This window comes from Rhipicephalus microplus, chromosome 1, assembly GCF_043290135.1.
Source record: "Rhipicephalus microplus isolate Deutch F79 chromosome 1, USDA_Rmic, whole genome shotgun sequence".
In the NCBI taxonomy this organism is placed as follows: domain Eukaryota; kingdom Metazoa; phylum Arthropoda; class Arachnida; order Ixodida; family Ixodidae; genus Rhipicephalus; species Rhipicephalus microplus.
Genome location: NC_134700.1, coordinates 296,143,232 through 296,165,251, shown reverse-complemented (window position 1 = coordinate 296,165,251; position 22,020 = coordinate 296,143,232). Strand labels below are relative to the sequence as shown.

Below are 22,020 nucleotides of genomic sequence, written 5' to 3'. Positions count from 1 at the left end.
TATATAAACGTCGGGCCGGGTCGCACGGGCTTGCAGCCCTCTAGCATCAGGCTCGGGCGGGCCTTAGACGCAGCCAGTGGGCCTGGGCCGGGCTCAGGCTCACAAATCAGGCCGCTCACAGCTCTAATCAGCGCACATAAGACAAGGGCACACAAAAACACTTATTAAGTTGGACTAAGTCGGTGTTTGGCTAACGTATTCAGCAACATCCACATAATTTGCAATGTTAACTGTAACAACGATGCTCTGAATACGAAGGCATCAAGAGTAGAGCGAGTTCATTTTACCGCGGTAGGCTAAGCTTCATCCCTCCACGCAGGCTCACCTGCTCGAGTGGTGTTTCTCTCCCCGGGCGTACACTCGTTCCCGTTCAAGCTGGGCCTTCCCTTGGGACTTCCCTCTACTTTCCTGGGCAAGCACGGCTGGGTCCAGTATTTCTGCAAGGCAGCTCTCAAGGAGCCCAGTGGGTTGACGCACAAGAACCAGCAGGTCTTCATCGTTATGAGCCCAATCGACTTGAACCTCGAGCCGAACTTGCTCACGGTACCATTGTTACGATGTCATCTCAACTACTGATGTTCAGCTTTCCTTACATGCATTCTGCAGCGTATAGGTCGAGTATTTTCTGGACAAACGCTATGGCATGAACATAGTACCTTAGTAAGAGACCATATAACATATCGACTTTACGCTATCGCAGCCCTCACACTTAAAAATTTTGTTACAAGATTCGTCCTGTATTAGGAATTTCACTGAGTGCTGACCAATGGTAAGCTGAACGCGAAATATAGCCTAAGTATGTCATACACGGTAAAATGCTGTAGCCTTTACACAAAGCACTAATGCTTAGAAAAAGGCTATGCGCCATTAGGAGCATTGTGACGCGTAGACTTCCTGAAAATCGAAGAGAACAAGAAACTTCGACGCACACTAGTGAAGAAAATCGAGCGATTTTTTTCTCAGTTGGACAGTTTTGTTTCCAATAAATTTTTATTAGTTCCCTCGGAAGTTTCAGTCGTGAGTTCAGGTTTGCGGGTCTTCCTCTATCATTTCAGTAATGTTTAATGTAAGGTGCAATCAAAACGTATGTAAGCTTAAGCGTGTCTTTAGTAGGACCAAGTGCCTATTTATATACATTCATCACTCCTGGTCAGTTGGACAATCGCCTTCTGGTAGAAAGCGAAATTCTAAGATACTGTCTTTCCTGGACCTCAACGCGAGTCGCTATGAGGGCGTCGCCGCGATTTAGAGAGAGGACAGAACGATGCGTAGGGACAGGACTACGTTTGTATGTTGTTTTTAAATGGTGCGTTGTAGTGTAGTTACAGAAGGGCGGCGAATCGGGCTAACTCGTACTCCATAATCAGAAACGTCATGGCGCGGGAGCAGGAACGAGAAGAAGGGACACGGACAAGCGCTTGTCTGCGTCCCTTCTTTTCTCATCCCTTGCGTTGATTCCTCGCTATGACCGCCGTTACTGACTATCTCCTCTTTCATTCACTCTCACCTTTTTTTTTTCCCCGGTACGCCATAGGCAACCGCAGATTATCCCCGGCTAGCCTCTAGGTCTTTCCTCCACCTCTCTCGCTTTCTCACTCTTGCGCATTGTAGACCCAATGACTAGTACTGGGTGCAATCACCACGCAGCAACCATTCCACTGCGAGGTGGAGGAGAGTCTCGGCATGGCGTGCTTCTCGTCGGGCCGGCTGTCGTGTCGCGTGAGGCTCGACAAAGGTGGCTACGTGCCGGGCGAAAGCATCTGCATCTTTGCCAGCATCGAGAACAACACGCGCGTCACCATACGCAAGACCAGGGCCGTGCTCACTGAGGTATGCGATCTGTGCGCACATGCCAACGTTTACGCCAACCCTTCTTGACCTGCAGCTCCTTGGTGGCGACGCAATACATCATCGCGTGCTGGAGTTCAATCAGGCTTAGCATGTCTTTTTTTTAAACACCTGTTCAGACGTATGCAGAAACCTGTATCTTGTGTTGTGACCAGTCATGCAAGTGGTTACGATTGAACAAAAGGCATAGTGCAAAAGAACGTGTTGCTGGGCTGGTGTTCGCCAATTGACGTATTGTAGCCCTGAAGCATACTCACAAAAGAAGTCTGTCTTCTATGTGTATCTGTGTGTATTTTGAGTGTGCTTCACCACAAAGGCGTCGATATCTACAAAGTGATCCATGTTGTCATACGAGGTATTCTAATGAGGCAATACCAAACACGTCAGATCATGCCTGCACAGTTCTTGATGAATTGCACTTAGCGTAACATTCACAAAGGATTGCTTTTCTGCCGTACTGAATCATATAAAGTTATACACCCTACAGCCAAGGACCATCTGATTCGTGCGAAACAGACAAAGCTATTTGTTTTTATCGATAATGTTAAGTGTGAACACCCTTTCACCAATCCTGTCACGACTAATCGCCTCAAAAGCTCACTGAAAGATTTTCCATGTACAAAAGCTCCTGCTTCTGCTTGTTATGTTGAAACTTCGATTCCAGTAGAGAAAATGTTGTTGTAGGCGGCGTTCGTGGTATGATCAATATTGACGGAGGGGCAGCGCAGCAATACGCTGTTACGTGAAAACTTCTTAAGCCCAGCCCCACGTACTGGGACACCCATTTCGATCGCTGGTCCGAAGACAGTCTGTTATTTCTCGCTCGAATGACTTCGACCGTGTGGACGTGTGGTGAGATATAAACACAGCAACTGTCACGTACTCCATTGTGTTCGCAGACGATCCAGTACACGGCCAAGAACAAGGTCGTTCAGGCTGAGACGCGCGAGCTGGCGTTCCTGGAGAAAGGCCGCATCGACGCAGGCACCACGGACCAGTGGCGCAACGAGATGCTTTACATTCCACCCATACCACCCACGAACCTGCGCGGATGCCACCTCATACGGATCCAGTATGACGTATATGTGAGTAATACACATACCTGTGTTCTCCTCGTTAAAACTGTTGTCGTCGACTGTCATGTTTTATGTCTATAGCAGGTAGCGATTTCTTGGACGCCAGTAAATTATATGAATCGGAAGAAGAAACACTTCGAAAAACCGAATAGTTTCTTCCAGCTGCGGAATCGTCAGTATAACCATGTAATTCTGAAGTCAATTTTCCTGAGCAAGGCTGGTACCACAGCCGAAGCGTTAAGAAACTATTGTGTTTCATGTATATGTATAAGAACATCAGACATTGTGATAGCTGTTAGTACATTCGATTGGTCGTTTTTGAGCGACGCTGTGGCGACGTGCGTCACGCTCGATTGGTCAAAATCGACCACTCCTAATACGTTATCATGGTTATTTCGTAGCACTACGCTCAAACTCCGAGCTCTCTGACAGGCTCTGAAGCGTGACCGGCGCCTATAGGCGCGTCACTCCTGCGCCTCATCTCTTTGCGACCGAAGACGCGGTAACGTGTTTCCTCTTCCGGCCTCCAATCGCTGTGCCCACGGAGGAAGGAGAAAAAAAAGGAGGGATCATTACGTCAAACGAGTGATGCCCACCTTGTCGGCTTAACACGTGATCAGAACGTCAGAGCTTGCTGTATGTTTTAGTACTCTGGGTGTTCCACCTTTGAAGCACCTGCGTGAGCCAGCCGGTCTGCGCTGAACCAGCGCGTTTCGATTAAAAGCTACCGGGTGCCATGCTCCGAAGTATCGGAAAGTCTCGTTACTCGCGTGATGTGCAAAAGGTCACATGTTGAGTCAACAATGCTGGCTTCAAAACGGCACGGCTTGCCAAGACTGCCCGCGTGACGTCAAGGTCAAGGTCCCCCCTGTCTTGTTTTTCCTCCGTGGCTGTGGCGTGTTACTGAAAGCGCGCTCAGCTCGAATGCACTTTTTGTCGCTCAGATCAAGAGTTCCTCATTGTTGAAATCTCAACGACGGCGTGGCGGCGCCAAGCTAAATGTAGCATATGTTGCAACCGCCCGACGAGAATGAAAAAGCGCGAATAAATGGCACTGTGAATTCGCCATAGACGGTGATTATCATCCACGTATATGTACGTTTTGTGGCAAACAACAACTCGTTGCAAGGTACACCCAACTTTTGCAATTGATTTCACAAGTTTGAAATATAAGAATTATATGATCATAGGAGCCTGAACTACGACTTCGTGAGGAAGCACGCCCGACTAATGTCTACCATCTAATGCAAATGAGTTCCGCGGATACTCGAATAGTGGCGTAAGGGTTAAGAAAATAAAAGTAGACAACTTTTCGCAACTAAGAAGCTTTTCTTCAGGAGAAATCTGTACGTATTTTTTTGTGGCATCGTGCTACAAAAGGGTGGTTGTCTGCTTTTCCTTTCGAAACTCTTCCACCCCCTTGCGGGTATCCGCAAAACTCATTTTCAATATTAGTGTTGATGTGCTTCGCAGTGTCGACGAATTTCCCCTGTAGCTACAGGTTGCTAGCTTCCTGATTAGCTCAATCGGTAAAGCCACAGCCGCGGAAAGGTATTGGTCCAAGGTTCGAACTTCGGACCGGGACGAATTTTTCGGGAACTAAAAAGGTTTAATTTCTGAGAAATTTGTTCATTCTCAGTAAATAGAGAACCATGTGGTTGTCTATTTTTTATGTCTACCATCTAGTGTTCCTGAAATCTGTTGCCAACGCAAGATTGTCTTTGCATCCAGACCCCGTCAAAAGGCGGCCGCTGCGGCCTGTATATAAATGTGGGGCCTTGTATTCATTAGTGCAACGTCATAGCTACTGAGCTACAGAAGCACATATCTTCAAAAAGTATTGTTTCTTTCACTTCTTTATTTGTAGTTACAATGTAGTTCATAATGCATAATGCGTTTTTGATGTACGGAAATGATTTCTCGTAATGACGAATCAGCTAGATGTCTCGAAGCTACACTCGGCACCTCACTTACTCACGTAACCTGCGTACTTTAAGATTGCCAGCTTTCTTGTTGAGTTGTCAGTGTGAGGCGGCTTATTCTCACCATTTGCTGTTTGGTAAATCAGTCGGCCAATAAAACAGCGCTGACAGCGGTGTCGTTTCGGGACATTCAAATTTCATCTTACGCATGGTACATTCTTAATATGTTAGTTTACGCAATGCACTCACGCCGATTTAAAATTTTCATTTGCGCTTTATGGACGCAGTTCATCATCTCGCCCAAGGGACCGGGAAAGGAAATCCGCCTGCAGTTGCCAATCATGATGGCTACCTACCCGATACGCAACAGTGACGGTACGCTGCAGCGAAAGAAGGGCACCCACTACCCTACTGTGCTACCCGTCTTCAGGCCATGGCTTAACACGGACAAGTTCAAGACGTAGCCACAACTTCCCAACTCAGTGTTCGTCTTTACGCTTCCTTAGAATCCCTGGGTAACTTTATTTTGAGCACCCGTTTCGGTGTTGCTGAGCAAGGTTGTATCATCACCGCGGTAGATGCGGATTGTGCGAGCATGTATAGTGCCGCTATCATTTGCAGCCCTTATAAACTCCATGGCTCGCGGTGCCTAATGTTCTTACCTGCACAACCTTTCGTGTGCGCCGTGTCTGTAGCATTTGTTAACGAACACAGGTGCTGACGACGAGATTGTGCTTTGAAGATAGAGAAGATGTTAACATCCGATACCCGCAATGGGATCCGACGAAGGGTGTGGCAAAGACAAGTCGAAGTCAGTTGTCTGCATCCTCTCGTCTATAAGTGAAGGACAGAAAGAGAGAAATAGTGAAAGAAAACACAAAGAGGCGAGTATTTGGGGTCGACCGAATCCTTGCTGGTGCGAGCCTGATGAAACGATACAAAATGCGTTTCCTCTCCACAGATGGTAGAGTTGGATAAAATATTGACTACGTTGCTTAACTCGTAATTTTGCTGTACGAATATACCGCTGCTTACTTTGCTTTGCAACTTTTTTCATCAGAGCCATTTGAAGACATGCGAGTATACGGTGCCGAAAAGTGATGAGGAATTTTTGTTTTCTAGCAACTCAGCAAACTCCAACCTTACATTGCCTTGCACTTACAAGAAACATAATAATTGTGAAACCCAGATATATCTGAACTCTCAAGCCCAAGGGTATAAACTCAACGGGGGAATCAAAATATCTATAGGAGTCGGAAACGAAGGCTTTTATCCATCGATTTTTGACGCAGCTTCGTGACCATATAGGCCTATATATCCATGTTAATGTGTGTGTGTGTTAGTTAGGAAGTAGAGTAGTTTAATTACCAAAAGCACGAATAACGCGTGCCTAGCATATAAAAATCCTGTAATCGCGAGACCAAGGAACGACAATTATATAAACTGCATTACACGACATGAACGTTTCCGGCTAAACGTGCCAAAGCGATCTCCGCATCAGTAACAATGTTTATGTAATTTTCTTTTTTCCTTTCTGTACATTGCGTGACTGTCCAAACTGCTTCTACTCGTATTATGTAATGTGTATATGTAAACATTAGATTTTACAGTAAGTTTGCTCTGTCTACACTAGTTTAACTTCATCTTCTGACCGTAGTGAGATTTATTCTCCGAGAAAACTTGTTTCGAGAAGTTTGTGTTCTCTACGCATGTGAGTCGGCTAGTAAATGCACTGCCATGACGTTGAAGATTATCAGTACTGTTTATGTTACATTGTGAAATATACTCTGGCGCATATATGTAGCATTTCCTAACATAATAAATGCTCAGGACGTGTAGCTAAGCCGTCAGACTTTGTTTCTTAATTAGTGGTCTGTGCAAGTTTCTTCTTTATTTATTCTTGCTTGCCACCAAATGAATTGCCGTAGCAAGTTGTTTTCTTGCTAGTATGCTTATGTTGTGCGTTAGTTCAAATGATATGCAAGTGCGCAGTACTTGGTCTTCTTCCAATGTAAAATATATTTGTTCATAGAAACAGTCACTGAACCAACGGACTCATGTGGCATATACTTTTAGTCTCGGAACTGTACTTACGTTACGGGAACAAAGAACAACGTCACTTATTACCAGTTTTCAAATAAAGACTAGATTTGCACTGCACTAGAGCCAATTCAATACCCTAGTGAAAGAGGTGATCACACCAGCTTGTAGTACTTTGTTGGGTATCAATTTATCATGCATTTCTGGCCTCATCGGCCGAGAAAACAAGTGAGAAGTTGCCACACGAGTTTTCGAGAAAATTCTATTCCTGCGTACACCCGCTTCATTTTAAACTATTACCTGGAAACTATTTGGTGCCCTTAAAATGTGCGAAGGCATGCTAGTTTGCTGAATGAATATTACAGCGTTCTAACAATGAGTGTCCCATCTTTGCGTCGTTTCGTGGCTTACTGTACCATGCCTCGGGTAGCGGCGAAACTTAAGTGCTCTTCATTTAGTACGAGTGAGACTTGCTTGAGAGTAACGTTCCTGTGACACAACTTGCAGGCATGACTGCCTACTTGTAAGCGAGCATAAAGTCAAGCTGGTATATAATCTACAATTGTTTCAGCGAACTAGTTAATTGTACAAAAAAAAAGTGTTGCATGCTTGCGTACGCCTAATAAAAATTATGTTCCACAAATGTGTTCCTTGTAAAACTTGAACTGTCATTTTATGAAGCAGCATTTTGCCTGCTAACCTGTCTTCAAATGAATGCGAGTTCTGCTCGCTTTTATACAATTAGTGAAAAAGTGATTTTGTTAGACTCGCGATAGCCTCCGCGGGATTTTCTACCATTGACGTTGGTAGTATAGGTTATCGTGTTACGCTAAGTTCAGAGATGTATAGAATGTTTAAACGCCAAGGAAAGCTAGGAAAGTATGCTGATATTCACATGTTGGCGCAGCGTTGTGTAAACTTGTTTTCTGTTTTAATGAAAATGTAAGTGAATGATATAAACTTATAGTCATATGCATAATGGTGATACTACAGTAAGGTTTTAGTTTCTCAAACGCAACAGTGAAATTAGGTAAGAAACTAACAGAAATTTACTCTAACAGAAAAATTTTATGACTTCAAGCACCTTGGAAGCTCGATTGACACAATTGACAACGTTTTTTAAAAAAATGACAACGTTCGACATTCATTCTAGCGATTAAGGTAAGCGAACCAATAAGCGCACAGGGGCGAATGAAGTTGGGCACTTAAGCACAAAGCTTCTGGTTGTTTCGAGAAACATGTAAATTCGTTCGAATATGTGGAACATTTGTGTGATAGAATGAGCATAGATGATTTTTCACCATGTTGTTTCTCTTTGAGCAGAATAAAGAACGTTTATGTGTATTGTTGTGGTACTCACTATCTGTCTTGAAACATTACTTGTAACACCTATCAAACCCATGAAAGAGCACAAACTTGAAGCACGCTTGAGCTTTTTCAAGAGAACTCGACAGCATGTTCGGGCCCCGTTTTCATCGCCTGCTAAATTGCTAAAGCAGCGCTTCATTTCTTCGAGAACGTATACACCATTCCGCAAAGAGATTCTGTGAAAGGTTTTTTTTTTTACCGCGCCTTGATTTAATTTTATTTTCTGACCTAAAAGAACCTTCTACCGGGGTGTTACGCGTGCTGCTAGTACAACTGCCAAGTGTCAACTGAGTCATAATTATTCCCTTTGCGAATGGACGAAGTAACCACAAGACATCCGTAAGGCAACGGGCGGAATCGCAAAGCTTCTCACTTTGCTCATGATGTCGTGGATGATGGTCTGGGTCTAAAAAAATGTGAAAATGCTTGAAGTGTGTCTGAGAGCTTTGTAATTGGTGGGGCTTTAAACCAACCGCTCGTTGTGCGATTCAGAATTTTTGACGTCTGGTGCGGTTTTATGCTTCTGCAACGATATTTGACGAATTAAGGAGACTCCTGCGGCGGCGGCATTTACGATTGGGGCGAACATGCTCGAGCTCCGTGTACGTAGATGTTGGTGCATGTTAAAGAGTGCCAGGTAGTCACCACTTCCGAATCCCCCCACTGCGGCGTAGAGGTTTTGGGCGTTGAACTCCCGCGATTATTATTATTATTATTATTATTATTATTATTATTATTATTATTATTATTATTATTATTATTATTATTATTATTATTATTAACGGGACTCCTCGCGCGATGCGACATTCTGTGAGGTGTTTCTTTTTAGAAACGAAGCTCTTTAAAAGAACGCTGACGTGGTCTTGCATTCGCGAATATATTGCGAATTCGGTATCTGCCACCTTTGCAACACACCTACGGTGGTTATTTTTGCTATTTTCGATTAAGAAAAAAACGACTTGGACCGAAGAAACGCCTCCCGGCGCACGGGGAGCACGGGAGAGAGAGAGGAATGGTGTGATGACGTCAGTTGCGGGATCGCGAGCGGGGCCGCTGGGGTGGCTTCGAGACTGTGCCTCATTTCTGTGGCAATCTGCCACCTAACGGACCATCAGTTCGCCAGTTCGTGGTGATTACCTGTCATTGCACCGTTCTCTTCTTCTGATTAGAGATTATTGCCATCCGAAATTCATTAGTTGTCTTTGTGCGGGGCTGAAATGAACTCACGATGCCAAATTACTGCGTGGTATTTGGCTACCGCAACACTTTTGGTCGCGATGAGGTCGCTTTTCACAAATGTCCTCGGGATCACAAGATAGTTGGAAAATGGAAAAAGCCTTCAACCGAACGAGATGAAGTTGCTGCAATTGGCAATTAAGCGTACACGACTGAACAGCGCTGTGGCTCCTTCTTTGTTTGGGCACCTGAAGGGGCCCTCACCGCCACCACTCATTGCCTTCGCGAAAAGAAAAAAAAAAGCCACAGCATAACCACGAGGTTAATGATGACTAGTGGGGTGAAGCGTGGACGGACGGACACAATAGATGGATGGGCTCACGGACTAATGCAAGGACGGATGCACGGAAGGACTGACGAACGCTTTGCCCCACTCATCGTCCTTCACTTCGTGGATATGCTCTGACACCGTTTTATTGACATGCAATGAAACGCAACTGGCAGCTCCGACGACTACGATACGGGACATACCACCCACGGCGTCAGGAGCTTCGCATGATCCACCGCGTTGCCAACAAGCTGGGCGGTCTGCGAGGCAGGTACGTGCTTCGGCTCGCCCATGTCTTCGTGACCAACTGGATCCTCTACGCCTTGCCTTACCTTCGGACTAACAAGTAAGAAATTAAAAGAATTGACGCCATTACCCGCAAGGCTACAAAGACAGCTCTGGATCTCCCGGTGGCTACCTCTAACACAAACTTCATGGCGTTTGGTGTGCTGAACACCTACCAGGAGTTGCGGCAGGCGAACCTCATAAATCACTGTACGTGCCTTATGCAGACGCCCCTCGGGCGCCACCTGCTAAACCGCTTACACATTCAACACACTTGCACTCCAACGGAGGTGGAGTGTATTCCGGAGCTTTGGCGCCAAATGCCCTCGGTCACTCCGATCCTCACTAACATGGACACACACAAACATGAAAGCAGGCGACAAGTGTGGGTTCTGATGCTTGAAAGACAACATGGTTCCCGACTTGGTAAATACTATGTAGACACAGCAGGGGCGACGCCCAAGGGATTTTACACGGCTGCTGTAGTTCGCCAGGGAATGCAGGTCAACGGGCTCTTTTTAGAGCACAAAATTACGAGCGTGCTGAGGAAGTTGCGAAAGCGCTTGCTGCCCTGGATCGCAATTCGAAGACAATAACAATGAATTTGAAAAAAAAAGCGTGTGCTCACTACCTAGGAGGGAAGATATCCCCCTTAGCTAGCCATATTCTAAGGCGGACTGTCATGATCCTACCCCGAGACGCATAATTTGGGCTCCTGGTCATCAGGGTTGACGTAGTAATAAGGTCGCGGACGTTGCCGCCCGAGCGCTTATACCCACCGGGCTCCTCACCCCAGCTCTGATGACTCAAGAGGCCAATACACCGCTGCTGTGGTTCAGAGAAGTTATTTCGCATTATCCCGACACTCGATCATTACCTTTTGCAGCGGGGCCATGCTTTGGCCCCCAAACTCTCTTTTTTTTTCTACAATAAATGTTTTCGCAATCATCATCACCCCTAGAAAATCACAGCATATCCACGGAGTGAATTATGATATGTGGGGCGAAGCGTCTGTCTGTCCGTCTGTCTGTGTCCACGCATCCATTTGTCCGTCTGTTCTTGCGTTCGTTCGTGCATCCGTCCGTGCGTCCATCCATGCTTTCATCCATGCTTCCACCCGTCGGCCCATCCGTCCATCTGTCCGTCTATCTGTCTGTTTGTCTATCCATTTATCTGTATGTCTGATACTGCTGGTTTTGCCTGACGCAGGACAAGTTTAGTCTAAGAGAAGCTTTGCCCCTAAAAACTGAGATAATGATGTAAGACTACTTCTTTCCCATATCGGCACGTAGTTAGTTGGGTGAGCATGCGCTTACCGTGGCCATGATCATGCTCACTGCAACGCCTCGCTTTCGCAACATCACTTCAAATCTCCATGGATCGCGCGGATCGCGAGCCGTTATGCAGACACTGTTCAACGTAGTTTTGCTCGATCTGAAGCCCAGTAGGTAGCGATCTTCCCGTTGCAGCGACACTTCGCGATCGCACTTTTAAAAAATATTTATCAGAGACATTTAGTCTTCATCGCCCACAAAAATGCTCGTGTAACACGGGCGCTTAATTTCGATTCCGGCTCTTGTATTATTTTCGATCAAAATCCACAATAATCGATGCATTCATGCAACAATCATCCATACGATGATCCAAACAACATTTACTTATTTATTTCAGAGATACTGCCAGCCTCTCACATGAGGCCTTAGGCAGGGGTGGGTGATACATAAAAGGTAACATGTAGGAAAACATACCACGCGTACCTACAGCATTGGGAACTAGTGCATCAAAGTGAAGCGCCAGTACTTACACCGTTATAGTGATTCTCGCGTACATGCACTGAAAAAAAATTCAACGAAGAAGAAAGTAACACAAAGACAACAAGCATCTGCTCACACAAAACCAAACAAAAAAAAAGGAATCGTCGTACAACGGGGGAACATTAGCAACATTTCTAATTTGATGCATTGATCACAAGCTTACCATGATACTATTTTAAGTATATGAAGAAGTTCTAAAGGGTGAAACATAAATTGAAGTCTGTTCTGGATGCATAGCAGAATAATAGATGGCGAGGAGAAAAGAAAGATGAAAATCATGTGAGATGCTGTTGTTTTAGTTTTGCCAGGAACACTTGAACATCTTTGCAGTTTATCAAATTCGCAGAAAGAGCATTCCATTTAGTAACACTGCGCCGGAAAAAAAATGAGTTTTTAAAGGCTTTCGGTTTATAAAAAAACTCCTTCAGTTTTCTATACGATGCTCGGAACCATTAGATTTGTGATTAACAGTTTCAATATACGCATCGTTGTTTATTCGCAACTTATCGTGGTAAATTAGAAGCATATGCTCTAATTGATCTGCCGTCTTGCCTGCAATGTATCTAGGCTAGCTGTTTGGAATAGTTCACCGAGTGACGTAAAATAACTATAGAAATTATGAACAAACCAGATTGATTTTTTTGAATAATTTTTTGTGTTCTAGTACTTAATTTGCTGTGAGGATCCCAAACCACAGATGAGTACTCGAGGATCGGACGGAGAAAAGTTTTATACGCAACGCATTTTTTTTTCAATTTCAGGGTAGATTTGTGAAAAGAACGTCTTAAAAATCCTAATTACTGGTAAGTTTTCTTTTCAATGTAGGTAACATGCTCTTTCCACTGAAAATCGGCAGTTATTACAACCCTTAAATATTTATAAGTGTTAACCAACATTAATTTTTGATTACTGATAGAAAAGGATAGTTGCAAAGGAAACCACTTGCGGGTTACGGTCATAGCTGCCGTTTTCTTTTCATCAACCTTCATCTGCCACACTTCACAACGAGAAGATATTTTCATTAACGCTACGTTTAAAATGACCTGGTCAACTGTACTACGTATTTCCCGATAAAGAATGTTGTCATCGGCAAATAATTTAATAGTAACCGGAATAACATGGGTAATATCGTCGATAAAAATATTAAAGAATGCTCAGCACTGAACTCTGATGGATTTCCGATTTCACTGGTCGTGGATCGGAGTAGACGTTGTCGGTAGAGACTATATGATTTCGACAAGAAAGGTAGGCATCAATCTACAAAATTAAAGAATCGTTTTTTTTTTTTCAGTACAGGTGTAAGTTTAACGAGAAGTTTTGGATTCGACATGCCCCGCTGCGGCGGTCTAGTGGCTAAAGTACTCGGATGCTGACCCGCAAGTCGCGGGATTTAATCCCGGCTGCAGCGGCTGCATTTTCGATAGAGGCGGAAATGCTGTAGGCCCGTGTGCTCAGACTTGGGTGCATGTTAAAGAACCTCCGGTGGTGGAATTTTCCGGAGCCCTCCACTATGGCGTCTCTCATAATCATATGGTGGTTTTGGGACGTTAAATCTCACATATCAATCAATCAATTGGATGCCACACGCGATAAATGCATTTTCAAAGTCCGTGAAAACCATGTCAATCCGGCCTTGCTTATCTACAATGACTGCAAAGTTATGAACGGTTTCCAATAGTTGTGTGACGATTGGGAAGCCTTTTCGAAAGCTGTATGTCAGTCATTTATTATATTGTTCTCCTCGAGGAAAGTCGAGAGGTGCTTGAATATATTGCGTTCTAATATCTGCGTGCATAAGCAAAGCAGATAAATTGGTCGGAGGCGAGGGAAACGTTTGGTGCGTAAAGGATACTTTTTCCAAATTTCCCATCAGCTGCAAGCGCAAGCTGTGATAGTGATTTCTTCAAAGTGCTGCACAATAACTTAAAACTCCATTCAATCATACATCGCAAGGAACGCATTAGGTATGCCATCAATACCGGGCGTCTTATTGGGATCTACGTTGAGAAGCAGAAACAAGATTTTTTCCTCATATATTGAAATGTTCCTTATTGATGGGATATTACGGACCATTTTTGAACATGAATTTCTACCATTGTCATCAGTAAACACTGAAGAAAAACGTGTTAAATGATTCGGTGATAGTTCGTTTGTCAGTAACGATAGTCTTATTGTCACCCATACTATGAAAACGCTTGTTTTCGGGGCAAAATGCTGCCAAAATTTGGTCGACAGCAAGAAGATTTTCAAAGTGAAGTTATAATACTGATCTTTTCATTTCTTGATACTATCTTTCAATTCTCTGCGCACGTTTCTAAGCTTAAGCCTGTTCGTTGGAGTGGGGTTCTGACGACACTGTTTTCTTATCTTTCTTTTTTGTCACATGTGATCAATGGGCATCCATGTGCTTACATTTCTTATTATTTTTACTTCTTGTGGCACAAAATAATGAACGCACTGCAGCACAAGGTTTTTCAAAGAGCACCAAGTTTTTTTAATAGTACAAGTACTACACTCAGAAAGTAAACTGAATTAAGAAAAATGTAAGTCTAATCCGTGCAGTATTTCGACGTCATTTGCGCGTGAGAAGACAGACACCATGCCGTTTATCCTCTTGCCTCTTAGATTATCGTTAAGGTTAACGCTAATGTACATGAATTTGTGATTTGATATTCCGTCAAGCACACTGCTGTCCGTCACACTACGAAGCAGGCTGTGGCTAACGAAAAAAAAAAAGATCTATAGTTGTTGAATTTAACACTACCTTAACACTCGATCCCTGCCCAATGCCGCCACATGAAGAAAAATCGTTGTCGAAGCTTAGCAGTATGTGATCTGAATAAAGGCTTTCTCGATTTCGATTATTGCATGTGTGACAGATTTTATAACAGTGAATACCTTAGAATGCGCGTATTTGTTTAGTGTTCATTATTAGTGGTGTCATTTTCTATTTTAGCGTAATTTTTCATGCATAATGGGGATATTGTAAGCGAACCTACCGCTATATTGTTAGCGAACGTATCGCAGGCACCCATAATGTTCATGCCCATTTTCTTGTTCAGAAGCTCGGTCAGTACAACAATGTTCTGCTGCTTACAATCTACACTGTGCTGAAGTGAACTCCTTAGGGCAGTAGTGCTGAGACTGATGTATGCAGACATGCTACATATCAGTATATTGAAATGAAGGTGATTATTATCCCACTGTAGAGAAAAAAAAAAGAAATGTGCAGCTGCAAAACAATACTCCAGCATGATTGTTAAGGAAAGTCTTGTTTTGTATGTATTCTCCTGTTTCCCTATTTGAACGCACTGCGTAATCACCCGTGGCAGAAACACGTGAACACAGATATCAGTACGCAGCATTGAAATTGGGCACTTTTCACAATAGTGGCATGCTTCTAGCGCAGCTAATATGCCACTTGTACTTTAATGCATTATAACTATAGTACTGGCCAGAACTTTGAAAAAGGTGAAGCTATTGTAAACAGAACTACAATATATGAGCCAAACCATTAAATCGCGAGCTTGTAGCGCAGTTCCGAGCATGTCATCACTGCGGCAAAGTGCAGCGCTCGTGTGATTTTGTATGCGAAGCATTTCTTTGCGTACTGCAAGCGCTTTTGTAGTTTATCTACGTATCTATCTACCTACCCGCCTACATCCCGGTGCTCTCGTGATCATCCTCTTAAGTTGGCGTAAACCGAAGTTGGTATGGGAGTGTACGATGGTTTGAAAAGTATGACTCGCTCGTCATGAAATTAATAATGCCACATTGTCGTCGCGTACGTCTTCAAGCACTTTCCTCCAGAGAGTGGCACCTAACCCTGGGCGGGTATGTGCCACTGGTATGCGGGTGTGTGCCACTGGTGATTGACACTCCATATCTATATGCAGCAATGGCGAGAACACACATGGGTAGTTTTAACGCATGAACGTTAACCAAGAAAACAGTCATCGTCTGCGTTGACCCGATGAATGTAAAGAAAAAATGTCAGTCGCCAAGCAGGAATTGAACCCCAGCCCTCCGCGTGGCAGCCAAGCATTCTACCACAGAACCACGCCAGGTCTCATAACTGCAGAAATGCCAGTTGTGGTGGCAGTGTTGGCTATCTAATTTATAAACACAACATATTGTTACGCACAAGGAGGACTGTTGCGCATGCCTGGAAAGAAAACGAAGATGACTGAACATGCTGGCTGCCCCAAGGTATCTTTAAAACACGCACTCATGAGCGAAATGGTTGCCCCCGTATCCACCAAAGCCATCACAGGCACATCGTCAACAAAAACACGTACTTTGTTCTAGAGCATCAACACAGGAGGCATTTCTGATATTAGCACGTCTCCGGCGACCTCACCTCCATCGGCTGCGCTTGCTAGTTTTCCTGTGGCAAAGGAGACGTGTTGCGACGCCGTGGTGAAGGAGAACGGGGAACACGAGGCGGTGGAGGCGTCAAGCTCCTGTCAGATGTAGGGGAGTGGTTCCGGAAGCTGCGTGTCCAGTAGTCGTCGCGAGGCAGCAGGTGTGTTGCCTTAGGATCGTCGTACGGTCGATCAGACGATCGTGTGAAGTGTTGTGGTGGGCCATAGTACGTTGCTCGCGGGTCATCGCGAAGTCGTTCGGAAGGCCGTGCAAAGTGTTGTGGGTAGCCATACCGTGGGGCTACACGTCGACGGTTGCAAAATCGCGAAATATGTCCTGGTACACCACAGGAGTAGCAAACTGTGAGAGGTCGAAACTCTCTTTGTTCGTCGATGAATCCAACATCGTCTCCCCTGGCGTAGTGGGTGGGTTCGTTCCGTATGTCATAGGGATATACCGGGCGTCGCGAAGAAGGCGGACGCTGGGGCGTCGGTCATGGCGAGCGTGGTGCTCTCCTTGGCTGTCGGGGTGCGCTGTACTCAACAGCTGCTGCACTAACCATCGATTGCCAAGAGGTCGTAGAAGGCGGCGGCGCAGTCACAGCCTCACGTGACACATATACCGAATGTTGGTCGTTTACAGAATGGTGATCAACTGCTGAATGCGTCTGTTATCTATAGCGAAAAAGTTCTTCGCGAACAATCTCTCGAATCGTCGAGGACTGGTCTGGGCAGGTGCTCGTGTCGATGCTGGCAACCGTTGTAACATTTGTGAGCCGGCCGAACTTTGGAGCAATCCTGCGCATTTTCAGCTGTTCGAAAGTTCGGCAATGCCGAATCACGTCGGACACCGAGCTCAGGTGCTCTTTTCTGATGAGAAAATTATAGACATCTTCGGCTATGCCTTTCAGCAAATGCCCTACTTTGTCGTCTTCTGACATCTGATCATTGACCACCTTGCAGAGCTTGTGGGGATCTGTGGCGCGCCTGCGACCATTTTCGCGGGCATTCCGCCACACGGCCACACCCTTTTGCTTTCCTGCTCTGTTAACACCACATGGCGATAGATGGCGCCACGTGCGGGCACAGCACGCGGTACGCGCGCCGCGCCGAGGGAGCGGTCTCTTTCTCCGTGGACGGCGCCGGGTAAGCACGTGTTTTCCTTCGTCCATGTGGCGATAGATGGCGCCACGTGCGGGCACGGCACGCGGTACGCGCGCGTGGGTCGGCGCCGGGTAAGCACGTGTTTTCCTTCATCCGCGTCCCCTTTGGGAATCGCGGACTGTAGCCTGCCCGGGGTGGCCTTGGGCACCCCGGCAGGCGTGTTTACTTGAGTACTGGCTTCGGTAGCGTACGCTAAGCCCAGAGCGGTGCCTAGTGCTTGAAATGGTCGTACCACAACGAGCCGCACTTGCCGTAGGCCTACGCGTACGAGGTTTGCCCTAACACTCGCGACAGGCCCAGTGGCCATCATGAGAGTGCGCAGAATAGCCGCGAGGGACCTTTTCCCGACCGGCGTGTCAAAGCTCGCCATTGCCAGCTGCGACGTGCTCGCGGTTTTTTCCTTATTGTGAACGTCCGCGTGCTGGTGCCTTTGCTACCCGCGTCCCGGGAGCGGACGTTGTACTGTTGTTCGGAGTGCCGCCAGAGGCAATAAAGTGTTATTTCCGGAGCCCTCCACTACGGCGTCTCTCATAATCATATGGTGGTTTTGGGACGTTAAGCTCCACAAATCAATCAGCAATAAAGTGTTGTGTACTTTTGCATTAGAACACTGTCTATTTGCCGCGCTAAACGCCTTATTAGTTGAGCGCGCGCGGAGCGGTGCGCTACACGCTAGTAAACGGAATAGCGGCCCTGTGGCTCGCTAAGCGTGAACCCGCGGTGATTGTCCGCTGCAGTTAGTAATAGAGCGGGGGTCACCATACTGGCGCCCAACGCGGTATCAAAGGCTCATTAAGCCTTTGATTAGTCTTAGCCGAGTCAGCCCGCCTTTGTGAGTCAGACTCGCCGCGTTTACCCGCGTTATGTCTGCTCCGCGTGAGTTCTGTCCGCTGACGCTTTAGCAGATAACGCATTGCTCGAGAACAGGGCCAGTGCCCCCTTGAGCATCACAATCGCGCACCCTCACTTGTCACAAGCCCCAGTCGGGATGACACGAGGCGCTACGTATCAGCTCCCACTGGAGAGGTAGCGTGTTTTGGGTCCGGGGCCATAGCCCAACCCGAACAGTGCACAAGGGCAAATTGGACTTCTACTGCTACCTTTGGAATGCATGGCAGTTCCATGTCACAGCGCTCCGAAACGGCTCTCAGTGGAGCGCAAATCGGCACCGCGGCCTCAGCCGTTGCCGAATTTTGCCCGCTGGCTGCTACGCAACCTGGCAGCCAAGTTAGTAGCGGCGCCATCACACTGGCGCCCAACGCGGTGTCAAAGGCTCATTAAGCCTTTGGTTAGTCTTAGCGAGCCAGTTCGCCTGTGCGATTCGGGCTCGCCGCAACATGTCTGCTCCGTAGCATGCCGCGTTGCACAAAGAGGCCACCGCCTCTATTGACGGGCGCCCCTCGGCGCTCGCCTGTGTCGTCACCCCTTTTTGTGGTGAATATACTCCTACGTGGTAGCTGACGCGCTATCTCATGCCCCTGTTGTCTGCCGAGAACCTGGATTCCGGTGCGACGGCCGCTCGCGGTGCCTTAGCACTGACAAGCGTCGGGGGCGAAACAGCGGCGAAAAGGGGGAGTCCCCATGAGGACGACCTTGGCTGCTATCCAGGTAAGCGGCGCACTGCGTAGCGGCCGAGCCGGGGGGAACTTTCCGAAGGCCATCGTGCCGAGAGCGAACCCGTGACGCCGTGCACGCGGCGGTTGCTGCGGTCCTGAGTGGGCGCGATACCAGACTCCCCATTTGGGAGAATGGGAGTTGCTTTCGGCAGCGAAGAGCTACTGAAGGCTCAGCAGAGTGATTCCGTTTCGAGTCTCGGAGGGACGGAGCGCCGTATACGCTGCTTGCTTTGCGGCGGGCGCCGTTAAACCGTCTTGAGAGGCGCGGAGCGCCGTTACGCTGCTTGTTCTGCGGCGGGCGCGATTAGGGGGCTGAAACAGCGTGTGTCGCTGAGTCCCCGGCGGATTCATTTTGCTGGACCATGACGGCCTCCTGCTGAAGTATATAGCCACTGACGACGAGTCCATAGACCCGTTTATGGTGGTTATGCCCAAAAGTCTGAGAGCCACACTGTTGCGAGCCTCTCATGACGAGCCCATTGCCGGTCACCTGAGTGGCTCTGAAGTTTTGCGAAACTGAGCAAGGTTGTGACTTGGCTTGGCGTAAAGCGTGACATTTTTCGCTATTGCCGTTCCTGCCACGTCTGTCAAACGGTGAAATCAAGGGGTGGCAAGCCGCCCGGCTTGATGAAACCGACTGTCAGTGAGCGTCCGTGGCAAGTAGCCACCTGCGATCTAATGGGGCCGTTCCCCAGAAGTAAGCAGGGGTTTATACATATGATGGTAGTTGTTGATCGTTTTTCGAAATGGGCGGAGCTGTTTCCACTGCGGAAAGTAACAGCGCTAGCGGTGCTAGAGAGGCTACAGGAAGTGTTTTGTCGGTTCGGCTTTCCGAAAAGATTGATCATGGACAATGCGTCGTATTCCACCGCTCGGGTGTTTGGTGATACGTGCCGTTTCCTAGGAATAGATCACTGCACCACTTCGCCCTACCATCCTCAGTCCAATTTGACGGAGCGAACCAATCGTACGCTCAAACCGATGTTGGCGGCCTTTGCCGAAAGTCAAAGGGACTGGGCAGACCATTTGAGTGAACTCGCGTCTGCAATCCGAACCTCCGAGAGTCGCTCTACTGGTTTCTCTCCCGCCTTCCTTAATTTCGGAAGGGAGTTGGCAAATCCGGTGATCAGTGTCATGCAATGCCAGCTCGGAGACGAGGAAGAACCGGCAGACGGTTCTGCTTACGCTTCCACACTTCGGGACAGGCTTTGTCGAGCTCTCAGTAGAACGAGGCAAAGTTTGGCATCGGCCAGGGCCGAGCAAAAGGCCCAGTACGACCGAAAACGTCGCCACCTTTCATTTAAGGTGGGTGACCTCGTCCTGAAGCGCAACCACGCTCTTAGCGACGCGAGCAAGGGTTTCTCAACTTCGCTCGCTCCAAAGTGGCTTGGTCCGTACCGAGTAGAGAAAGCTTGGACTCCACTCGCGTACTTGCTGAAAGACCCGCTTTCGGGAAAACTCAGCCGTGCCCATATCGCAGACCTGAAAGCCTTTGCATCGAGGTCTGACGAGCCTGCGCCAGCGCCCAGTGGCTCTTCGCGCAAGCAACGGCACACACCCGGCGCGGCGGACCGCATTCGGACCAGGCACCGGTATAATCTGAGGAAGCGGTCATCTTAGTGATTTCGCGCCGGACGGCGGGCTTATTTCGCAACCGAAGGCCCTCATTTTTACTTTCTAGTCTCAGTTAGCTAACTTCTTTACAGCCAGTGCTTGCAAAGAAGTCTGTTCCGCCCAGTTACTGCTGCTGATTGTCATTTGAGTGTTGTTGTTTACTTGATGTTTTTTTTTTTTCGTGTTTTCTTTTTTTTCTTCTCGCTGGAGGAGGGGATTGTGAATTGGTGCTTTAGCGTGGGGAGAGGGACAAAGGACACTCTGCGCTTCCTTGCGGTGCGAGTTTGGAGAGACCCGATCATTGGAGGTTTGTGCGTGCGTGTGGCAACAACTTAAGAAGTCACCGACCCCTACACCACTTTGCATTCTGGAGGTGTTCGGAGACCTGCGGTCGTTAGGCAGCCCGGTTGCGCCCTGCTCCCGACCATCGCTGATAAGCACTGCTGGCCTTTCTATCAAGGCTCTTGCACGAGGCCAGTTGTCGCAGACGCTGTGCACGACTCGACCGACGCCGCAGGACGCCTCGCAGCCAGTGGATTTGGCGACCATTATTCCAGCAGAAGGGCCGGCTGTCGCAGCGAGGTCAATCCGAACCTCCACCGAAGCGGCATTCGTCGGACTCGCAGGGCTGTCGTCAACATCGACGAGACGAAGGTTAGCCCGTTCCTCGCCTCAGGGCCTCAACCAGAGCCCTCCCCTTGCACTCTCGCACCCACGCAGTCACCCAAGTCGAACATTACGTGATGCTGCCCCTCCGAGCTATGGACGCGCTCTTGCTGAGCATCATGAACTCCCGTTACCCCTCTTTCGCGGAGCCATTGTATTTCTCAAGTGTATTCTTGTGTTGTTTTATTTTTTCTTCAGCAGCAGTTGCAGAGCGAGGATGAGGCTAGCTGTTGCCCATTGCATGACGCCTTTGTATGTATGGGCGACGACCGGCTGCCTTTGCAGACCGGTATATAGGGTGAATTAAGGAGAGGAGGATGTGGGGATCTGAGGCGCGCCTGCGACCATTTTTGCGGGCATTCCGCCACACAGCCACACCCTTTTGCTTTCCTGTTCTGTTAACACCACGTGGCGATAGATGGCGCCACGTGCGGACACGGTACGCGCGCCGCGCCGAGAAAGCGGTCTCTTTCTCCGTGGACGGCGCCGGGTAAGCACGTGTTTTCCTTCGTCCGCGTCCCCTTTGGGAATCGCGGACTGTAGCCTGCCCGGGGTGGCCTTGGGCACCCCGGCAGGCGTGTTTACTTGAGTGCTGGCTTCGGTAGCGTACGCTAAGCCCAGAGCGGTGCCTAGTGCTTTAAGTGGTCGTACCACAACGAGCTGCACTTGCGTTAGGCCTACGCGTACGAGGTTTGCCCTAACGCTCGCGACCAGGCCCATTGGCCATCGTGAGAGTGCG

The 22,020-nt window shown here is 47.6% G+C and overlaps 1 protein-coding gene across 1 annotated transcript in view; it reads left to right on the top strand.

Annotated features, from left to right (window-relative positions):
- The window catches only part of Vdup1 (arrestin family protein Vdup1), a 40,619-nt gene extending 32,389 nt beyond the window's left edge, over positions 1 to 8,230 (top strand). Inside the window, exons 3-6 of the mRNA XM_037412206.2 lie at positions 320 to 543; positions 1,648 to 1,830; positions 2,748 to 2,933; positions 5,134 to 8,230. Of these exons, the coding sequence (XP_037268103.2) occupies positions 320 to 543; positions 1,648 to 1,830; positions 2,748 to 2,933; positions 5,134 to 5,310 (770 nt within the window). The 3' untranslated portion in view covers positions 5,311 to 8,230. The remainder of the gene's footprint in view (positions 1 to 319; positions 544 to 1,647; positions 1,831 to 2,747; positions 2,934 to 5,133) is intronic.
- The last annotated feature ends 13,790 nt before the right edge of the window (positions 8,231 to 22,020 follow it).